At 36.5% G+C, this 10,554-nt stretch overlaps 1 protein-coding gene across 1 annotated transcript; it reads left to right on the top strand.

Annotated features, from left to right (window-relative positions):
* Nucleotides 1–275: 275 nt before the first annotated feature.
* On the top strand, nucleotides 276–9,593 carry dpt (dermatopontin). Its single transcript, XM_058779446.1, has 4 exons — nucleotides 276–653; nucleotides 8,496–8,621; nucleotides 8,808–8,915; nucleotides 9,085–9,593. The coding sequence occupies exons 1-4, from the start codon at nucleotides 364–366 to the stop codon at nucleotides 9,149–9,151; spliced, it is 591 nt and encodes a 196-aa protein (XP_058635429.1). The 5' UTR covers nucleotides 276–363; the 3' UTR covers nucleotides 9,152–9,593.
* The last annotated feature ends 961 nt before the right edge of the window (nucleotides 9,594–10,554 follow it).

Raw genomic sequence — 10,554 nt, 5'->3', positions numbered from 1 at the left:
TTTATTTTCTTTAAATCAACAAAACAACATCCATTCAAACAAACAACAGGGTTCAAGATTCCATTTTTTACTGTTTAACACAGTGAATGATAGATTGAAAATAAACCCATTCTGTTTACATAAATGTTTGGCCTTAAAGTGAGATTTCTTTTTAAAAAAAATCTAACTCAGGGTCTACGGCACAGTCTGGGAGGAGGCTGGAAACATCCTCCTTAACAAAAGGCCCAATCCCTGACCATAACCATCTGGTTATGGTGAAAATTATCACTCCTGGATCCGGACACAGAACATCTGGACAGCACATCCCAGGGAGCCTTTAAGACGGAGGAAGCATTGAGAAGTCCCACAGAGTTTGACTTCAGGATGAGCTCAGCACATGTTCTGCAGGCTCTGTGCCTGCTGATGGTTTTCTCCACAGTCAGCGCTCAGCACGGCTACATGCATGATACTGGTGAGGAGTGGGTGAATACCTGGCGCCAGGGCTTCAACTTTCAGTGTCCCCATGGTGAGGTCTTAGTGGCAATCAGGAGTTACTTCAGTGAGAAGGAAGGCTCGGACCGCCTGTGGAACTTTGAGTGCCAGAGGACTCCCTATGACTGGGGAGAGCCCAACGAATGCTGGTGGGACGATATCAGCAGAGCCGGGATGGAATGGTATGTCTGTATGAATGCATTCGGGTAACAGTGTGCAGGTTCATAGAGGTAAATGGCTTTTTTATATGTCTCGCTATAATGCAATACACATTTGTGAGTGTGTTTTATATGACAACATTCACTGAAGTAGAAAGGACCATGAAATGCATGTTATAGACATATAAATGCATGATATTCCAGTCAATATAATTTTATAAAAAGTGTTAGATAGAGATACATAGGGAATATACAGTAGATAGAATAAACAGAATATTTTTCTTATGTTTGCCAAACATTGCAAGAATGCATGTTTTTATAATAACTATTTTAGACTTTGCAGTATCAAGTGTCTAGCCAATACACATGAATGAAAGATAAGTCATTTCTCATTTTTATACAGTTATTTGGAAATAGCGTTTGATACTACACAGCAAACAACTTCACATGTGATACTGATATCCCTTGTATTGCAGAAAATGTTTTTTCTATGATAATATTCAGTGTAGCAGAAAAAAACATAAAATGACACCCTGATCAATCGATATTATTTTTTTTAAAAAGCATGTTAAATATATATATACATACAATACATAGAGAATATAGATGGAAACAAACAGAATATCTTTGTCATTTTTTAATTAATTAATTTTTATTTTATAACTTTCAGTTTACCAGTGAATACACATATATGAATGTAAGACACATTTATATATGGAATATCAGCTTTTTGTATAGATATTTGGAAAATCATTTTTGATGTTACACAGCCACCCCTTGTGTTGCAATTTATTTATTTATTTTTTCTGCTGACCATTCCTAAAAAAGGTTTGGCGTTTGTATGCTTTGTTTAAACTAACTAAAATGGAGAGCTCCCCTGCATGTATGATTAGACTCAGATGTGAATGTTTACTGAACGCACTAGCTAATGCTAGCTTTCAGAGTTGAGTGCTTGCTTTGACAACATCATGATCATTTGTTTGTCAAGAGGAAAACAATGAACGTTTCTTAAATAGGACTGGAGAAACGCAAGCAGATGTTTGGGCAGAAGTGTAATCCTTGCCTCAGGTCTCAGCTGTTCTCAGTAAGCCACAAGCCACAGAATAGATATAATGGCAACACTTAAGTTTAAGAGCCTTGTTTACTGCCAAAGTGAAACTTTAACAAGCTGCCTCAAATGTACCTCAGACATGTTTGATTGGACATTTGTGTATCACTTTAGTTCTGTGACATTCTGTTAAGAACAGCGCTATGACATTTCAAATTAAAGTTGTGTTATATGTTGTATTGACTGTACTTTGGGATCGTTAAAAGGTTTCTTGTTGAAGCACTGCAAGGTTTGCAGTGTTCATTCCAAATACAGCAGAACATCTTGGACCCATTTAGGTCTGACATGCAATTTTTTCTTCTTCTCCTCTAATGAACTGTAATGTGGTCCTGGATACGCACTCAGGTAAAGTTTAAATATCCAACACATTTCTGAGATTATCTATAGTTATTATAATATTTCTGCATTCAGCATAACAAAACCATAAGAAAAAACCTTCACACAACCACAAAAAAATGGATCATTAATAACATTTAACATTGCTGCTTATCACCTACTGATACTTGTCACAGCCATATAAACCAGCTTGTAATGACCAAAAAACAAAACAAAAAAAAACAGCGTGTATTTAAAAAATACACAAACAGATCACTTAACGAGTGTCCAAAAATCTGTCCACTTAGTCAATCCAACAATGAGTCACCTCAGTTTAAGAATGGTGTTCAAAACCAGGAATGGCCCACCCTCTGATGGCCGCCAGCCAGTCTTTCCAGTGGGAGATACTGCAAAATAACTTTTAACCAAAGAGATATTAATGCTTTTTTATCTGCTATTCAAAGTTTTAAAAGTGTCTCTCTAGTTGCATTAAAGGCTAGTATACATTATAATATTGTGAGTGCTCTGGGATGATCACTATGTCTATGAAATTATTTCTGTCCAAAACTTCTGTATGTTTAGTGTGGTGTATAGCCTCTATAATGCTCTTATTGTATATGAAGGATATGCACTACCAAACAGACACACATAGGAATCTGAATGTGAAATTGAATGTTGATGTGTCATTTAAATTCATAATAGTGAATGAACACAAATGAGACTAAATTATTTAGTACACAGAACGCAGCCATTATTAAAATTTATTGTGATGATAAACAGGAATTGTGGTATTCTGTTGTATGAACAGGACTGCATATTAAAGCTTCATAGTAACATTTATACTAAAATAATATTGAGGATACTGAAAACATAACAGTTACATCACAGTCTCTCATTCAGCTCTGACTGTCGTTTACAACTAAATGAATGAACCGAGTTCATGCACTATTCTCTCACTTTTGTCAGGTTTACACAGAGTCCTGAGGACTAACTTCTCAGACTGAAATCTGACCAATTAAAGGCTTATGAGACTTGCTTGAACTGCACTGAACAGAATGAGCTTTGTTGTTTTGAACACATTCAGGATTAAATTTTCCTGGAATAACAAGCTCATTCTATACTCACAGTGCTGCAGTGCCAGGACACTATGAATGGATATTTTGATAATCAATTGCTGCTGCCTTGATATAAAAACATAAAGTTCAAACTGAAGGTAAACTACAATAAGCAAAAGCATATTGTACACTGGTTTAAACATTACACTGGCTGCTTTCTTTGTTACGGTCACCTTTGACATGATCACTCAGGGATACTAAGGCACTATTTTTTTTATTTTTTATTTTTTGTAAAGCTGCTTTGGAACAGTAAGTATTATGAAAAGAACTATTCATTTAAAACTAACTTTTGTGTTAGTCTTTCCTGCTTCTAGACTCTGGTTGTCCACAGGAACGTGAATGTTTGCCCAGAATGGTCCGACTTAAATGATTCATAGCCCTCTCATGATTTTCCCCTCTACAATAACTGTAATGTCTTGATGTGAGATGATTGCCTTCTTTCCTTCCTCCTTTTTCTAATGATGTGATGTGTGTAGTAACACCACAAATGTCATAGTAACTTTCTGCGATTTTTTTTTTTTTTGGCTCAGGCTCTTCATATCATGGCTAGAAAGACATATCTTTATGCAAGACCCTTAAGATGACTTACAGTTCGTGTGATTCTCATGACAAAAGTGACCTTATTTTACCAGTTCTCCAGCTTGTTAGAACAGGAAAAGTCTGGTTGCTGCGATCAGTCTCTGAGGGCATAAGCAACAGCGCCAAGGGCCATTCAGTGTTCCATCAAGTGTTCTCCACCCACTCCAACAGCATTGGGGGAGTTTTTCCAGTGGGTTAATTGGACTCAGTATAGTTTTCCCTGATCTACTGCCCACTTTGTGAGATTTCCTTAGAGACAGTGCCAGTGACCTCAAGCCCTGTCTGCTGCGCACTGCTAGAGCTTTGTGGGGGAATGCTGTCTGTCAGATTTACTGCATGCTGGGAACTTACAATTAAGAAATCATTTTATGCTTTAGATCAGTTTCCCAATTTGTGGACTGATTTAAAATGTGAAAAAATGGCCAAAAATGCATTCTTAACATATAACATGTATTTACACACACACACACACACACACACACACACACATATATATATTTGAATCAATAAATTAGAATGTCGTTCATGCAAAAGTTCATTTATTTCAGTAATTCAACTCAAATTGTGAAACTTGTGTATTAAATAAATTCAACGCACACAGACTGAAGTAGTTTAAGTCTTTGGTTCTTTTAATTGTGATGATTTTGGCTCACATTTAACAAAAACCCACCAATTCACTATCTCAACAAATTAGAATACTTCATAAGACCAATAAAAAAATTGATAAGCTCATGTGCTGAGCTCATCCTGAAGTCAAACTCTGTGGGACTTCTCAATGCTTCCTCCGTCTTAAAGGCTCCCCGGGATGTGCTGTCCAGATGTTCTGTGTCCGGATCCAGGAGTGATAATTTTCACCATAACCAGATGGTTATGGTCAGGGATTGGGCCTTTTGTTAAGGAGGATGTTTCCAGATTCTCTATGGGGTTCAGGTCTGGTGAGTTTGCTGGCCAGTCAAGCACACCAACACCATGGCCATTTAACCAGCTTTTGGTGCTTTTGGCAGTGTGGGCAGGTGCCAAATCCTGCTGGAAAATGAAATCAGCATCTTTAAAAAGCTGGTCAGCAGAAGGAAGCATGAAGTGCTCCAAAATTTCTTGGTAAACGGGTGCAGTGACTTTGGTTTTCAAAAAACACAATGGACCAACACCAGCAGATGACATTGCACCCCAAATCATCACAGACTGTGGAAACTTAACACTGGACTTCAAGCAACTTGGGCTATGAGCTTCTCCACCCTTCCTCCAGACTCTAGAACCTTGGTTTCCAAATGAAATACAAAACTTGCTCTCATCTGAAAAGAGGACTTTGGACCACTGGGCAACAGTCCAGTTCTTCTTCTCCTTAGACAACGTCAGAGGCGTCTTACCTGGGCTGTGGTTCAGGAGTGAAACAAACTGAGAGACCATTTTGAAGGCTCAGGAAACCTTTTCAGGTGTTTTGAGTTGATTAGCTGATTGGCATGTCACCATATTCTAATTTGTTGAGATAGTGAATTGGTGGGTTTTTGTTAAATGTGAGCCAAAATCATCACAATTATAAGAACCAAAGACTTAAACTACTTCAGTCTGTGTGCACTGAATTTATTTAATTCACGAGTTTCACAATTTGAGTTGAATTACTGAAATAAATTAACTTTTCCACGACATTCTAATTTATTGAGATGCACCTGTATATATATATATATATATATATATATATATATATACAGTGCCCTCTACTAATATTGGCACCCTTGGTAAATATGAGCAAAGGCGGCTGTGAAAATAAATCTGCATTGTTTATCCTTTTTATCTTTCATTCAAAAATTCACAAAATTCCAACCTATCATTGAAGTAAAACAATTGAAAGTGGGGGGAAATCTCATTATGAAATAAATGCTTTCTCTAGTTCATGTTGGCCACAATTATTGGCAACCAATTATTGCAACATCCTTTTCCCAGGGTAACAGCTCTGAGTTTTCTCCTATAATGCCTGATGAGGTTAGGGAACACCTGACAAGAGATCAGAGACCATTTTCTTCATACAGAATCTCTCCAGATCCTTCAGATTCACAGCTCCGGGACTGGGACAGCCATGGCAAAAGATTCATATTGTGCTCAGTGACCCATTTTTGTGTTTATTTTGATGTTTGTTTTGGATTGTTGTCCTGGTGGAAGATCCAAACATGGCCCATTCTAAGATTTCTAACAGAGTCAGTCAGGTTTAGATTTTTTATCTGTTGGTATTTGATAGAATCCATGAAGCCATGCATCTGAACAAGATGTTCAGGACCTCTGGCAGAAAAACAGTCCCACAACATTAAAGATCCAGCAGTATATTTAACCGTGGACATGGGGAACTTTATCCCTCTTTGTATTAAACTCATCTGGTGGGTTTGCTGCCAAAAAGCTCTTTTTCAGTTTCATCTGACCATATAAGCCAGTGCCATTTGAAGTTCCAGTCCTGTCTGACAACTGAATTTTCTGAGTTTGTTTTTGGATGAGTGAGGAGAATTTTCCTTGAAACCCTCCCAAACAACATGTGGTGATGTAGGGGATGTTTGATTTTTTTTTTTTTTTTAGGTTTCTGACCCCAAGACTCAACTAATCTCTACAATTCTCCAGCTGTGATCATTGGAGAGTCTTTGGCCACTCAAACTCTCCTCACATTAGTGCATTAAGAAGATATAGACACGTCCTCTTCCAGGCAGATTTTTAACATCTTTAGTTGATTGGAACTTCTTAATTATTACCCTGATGGTGGAAATGGGGATTTTCAATGCTTTAACTCTTTTCTTACAGCCACTTTCTATTTTGTGATGCTCAACAATCTTGTTCTGCACATCAGAACTATATTCTTAGGTTTTACTCCTTGTGATGGATGATTAAGGGAATTTGGCCTTTGTGTTCCTCATATTTATAATCCTGTGGAACAGGAAGTCATGGCTGGACAATTTCATGCTCCTAGTCACCCTGGTGTGCTAAAAAATGTAAATATGAATGGGAATATACTTCAGAGATATTTTACTCATAAGAATTTCTAGGGGTGCCAATAATTGTGGCCAACCTTCATTGGAGAAAAACATTTATTTCATCATGAGATTTTCTCCCCACTTTCAATTGTTTTACTTCAATGATAGGTTAGAATTTTGTGAATTTTCTGAGTGAAAGATCAAAAGAATAAACAATGCAGATTTATTTTCACAGCCGCCTTTGCTCATATTTATCAAGGGTGCCAATATTAGTGGAGGGCACTGTATATATATATATATATATATATATATATATATATATATATTGGCATTTGAAGGTTCAATCAAAATATATTTTCAATTTGAAAAATATGTTTCCTTACACTGTGCTTATTTCCAAATATATTTAGAATGTATCTGCCATATCGGAAGTATGTGCTCTTTGCATTTAGACACTCATCTTGCTGAAGAATCAGTTGTTTAAATGATTGCTTAATTTGAATATTCGCCCCACCTAATTCAATGGCTGCATGTCTTTTAAGATGATCTTCTTTCCCTCTTCACATTATAAGAACAGTCTCTCTGATTTGCACTATACGGCATAGATGACATTCCACTGGGAGAAGGCCCTGGCATACTTCCTATTGGTGGAATAGTTGCCCATAGCGTTAGTGTTGCTATGACAAAAGTCTAGCACTGCTGGTGACTGGGGAGCAGTGCAGAACTTATGATTGTGTACCTGTTGTGATGACAACAGACTGTATGGGCCATAAACAATCAGAAAGCCTAAATAAACCTGTATTTACAGAAAACCATAAAAACTACTCCCGGTCTCACAGCCACTTCAGAGGTGACATTTCCTGGCTTAAAAAAACATCAAAACAACTTCTTTGTCTTATAATTACTGACTGGTTAAAGCAATTTAGAATCATTGCAATGATTATGTAAAAACGTCTTTTGCACACTTCCTGCTGTAACAAACATGAATATTTTATGGTCAAAGTTTATCATACCTGCGGAAGTTTAATTACATGGGTTAAATATTCTAAAACTATTGTGGGTGATGCATATGACAGTTAGTTCCAGTCCTTACATCTGATTGGACGAGCGGCATACCAAGAGTCTTGATACAGGATCCCAATGTTCACTGTATCACTGACTCATTTACAAAACAAGTGATTTGTCTTTATGAATGAGTAATTGAAACATTCACTCAACCAATTAATTCAACAATACCGATTCATTCAGTAATGAAACAAGTGAATTGTCTTAATGAAAAAGTCAATGAAACATTCACTCAACCAATTCATTGAACAAAGCTGATTTATTCAGGAATGAAACAACTGAAACTTTCTTTATGAGCGAGCCACTGAATCATTTCCTTCACATTGAATTATTAATTCACTTCATAATCTTTTTGTTTAACAATGCTAATTCTTTCTGGAATCAAACCAATCAACTGTCTATATGAATGAGTCACTGAATCATTCACTCAACCGATTCATTCAAAACCAATGGTTCAAACAAAAAAACAAAAACCCATCTGTTGCTCGAGCACTACTGTGGCTTTTTTCTTCTTGCTGTTTTAGTCAGCGCTTCAGTATAAACAGGAAGATGTACACAATAAAAGGTCAATAGCTAAAGGCAGGCACACCTCACACGACCACATGCCATACGTGAGACCTCGGAATACAATATTCCAATGCTTTGTTTTGAAGGATTCATATTCATTTAACAAATAACAAATATTGTTTAGCCCCTTTGCTCAATATAAAAGCCATATTTGTACTGTCTACAGGTCCTCAGTTTGCACTAACAATGGGCTGGTTGCTGGTGTGCAAAGTAAATATTTTGAAGCAGTTCTGGATCGAGAATGGCAATTCTACTGCTGTCGATATGCCCGCAGGTGCCCATATTCCTGCTGGTAAGTCTTGTAATAACAAATGGTGATCTAATACATTCATACAGTTACTAAACAACCTCTATACATCCTGAGTTATTCACAGATATGAGATTATGTGTCCTCTGATAATTAAAACTCTACAATAGGATGTTTTGTCACATCATTTATAACCTTTCCTTTGATTGCATTTTCATGAATTATGCACAGGAAGACGAATGATGTTCCAGAGTACCTCAAAGAAGAGGGGGAGATGGTGGTCCCAAGTTACGGCTACTTCATAAGGGGGGCTCAAACTACTTTCAGTGGTGTACTGAGGTCTGTAAAAACACTCTCTCTTACTTTGCTCTTAAAGGTTGTGCCTCTAATGCATTTATGTCAAAACATCTGTTTTATTACAGGATGCTTTAGTCATCGTTTCAGTTACTGGCTAAAAATTGTTTTCCTTTGGTGGGAGATAACTGTCTGTTTTTTTAATGCTTTGCAGGGATCGGCAGTGGAAGTATATCTTGTGCCGAATGACAGACTTTGATTGTCAGTTTGAAAACTTCTAGACTGCATTCATCACTTAATATCCTTATCAACACATCTATGCTAAAAGAGCACATGCCCGGCACCACATAAGCACTTATAATAGCACTCACTGAAAACATACACCATACTCCATTTTTTTATTAGCTTCATAGCTTAGAAATATTTGATTTGCTCTTTATAAGCCTGCATGGATTGCTATGTTCTCATATTTGGCAGTTATTTCTGTTATTTCCATGTTTACAAATATGTTGTAATCATTTTTAAAATATAAATGACAAAAAAGGAACAAAAAGGGTTTTGTACAATATATATATTTTTTTTTGTTTTTTTTTTTTAAATAAATTTGACTATGATCTCCAATGCATTCTTGAATGGTTGTTGAAAAAGTCTCAGATACTCAGATGGAGTAACAAAACATACTGAACTCTTTGGGAAAAATGGGCAGAACTAATAAAGCAAAGGTTTCTCCCACAGTCTGCTTGTTTTTTTTTCTTCTGCATTGTGCAACACACACACAACGGCTGTTTACCACTTCATCCATTCTCCATCTGTTTTCTGCTTTGCTTGAACTATTGAGCGGATGTAGTACATTTGATCCCATGTGCACAGATGTATTTTTGGGTGTTTACAAATACTGAATACATCATATAAAGCTTTGGGGCTATGAGGGTCTGAGAAAAATAGTGCAGTTTCTACAGTATAAGTTGCATAAAGAGTGTGCTGAATAAATGCATATAATATACATTTTAAAGTACAGTAGGGTAGAGTGGGGGAAAACGCCCCCCTACTGTTTTTCCCAAAATAACCACAAGATAAAGTTTAGATCAATTTTTATTGTAACTATGGACTACGTTGACGAGAGTGATGTAGAAGTTTTCACCATGAAGCTTACACTGGTGATGCACCGGAGAGAAAACGGATTTCACAGTAAATTATCTCATTTTCAGCAGTGAGAAAAAAAGTGTTTGAAAGTTTGTTATTTTGTAGAACATCACATTTATATATGATATGAGAACAGTAGGGCCTGTAGATAGGGAGTACGTGTTATTTAATAAAAATATAATTATATTTTCAGAATGTCATAATTTTTTTCTCAAACATAGTCAGTAGGCTAAAAGGCCCCCCTCCCCGGGGGCAATGGGAGTTATTCTATACCAGTTATTCTGCTCTGAACATCAAATCCTTAGTTTTTCCATTAAATGTATTCTAGTTGGTTGATTCAAAATATTTGGACTTTATATTTAAAAATGACCTCAAGTTAGCATCAAGTAGCTAATTAGCTATCCAGTTAGCATCAGCTAACATTTTTTTTTTCAAATAGGCCATTATAATTTTGTAATCCATAATTATTGATTATATAATTTATAATCAATAGGTGGGATAAAACGCCCTTTTCCCCGCTCTACCCTAAGTTCAAATAGAA

The sequence above is a fragment of the Onychostoma macrolepis genome, chromosome 06 (assembly GCF_012432095.1).
Source record: "Onychostoma macrolepis isolate SWU-2019 chromosome 06, ASM1243209v1, whole genome shotgun sequence".
Lineage (NCBI taxonomy): Eukaryota > Metazoa > Chordata > Actinopteri > Cypriniformes > Cyprinidae > Onychostoma > Onychostoma macrolepis.
The sequence above is the reverse complement of the archived record's forward strand: the minus strand, read 5'-3'. Positions and strand labels throughout refer to the sequence as shown.

Coding starts and splice junctions, on each gene's coding strand:
- dpt (XM_058779446.1), top strand. CDS start 364: ATGAGCTCAGCACATGTTCTGCAGGCTCTGTGCCTGCTGATGGTTTTC. Junction 654..8,495: donor AGCAGAGCCGGGATGGAATG/GTATGTCTGTAT, acceptor TACTGTCTACAG/GTCCTCAGTTTGCACTAACA. Junction 8,916..9,084: donor ACTTTCAGTGGTGTACTGAG/GTCTGTAAAAAC, acceptor AATGCTTTGCAG/GGATCGGCAGTGGAAGTATA.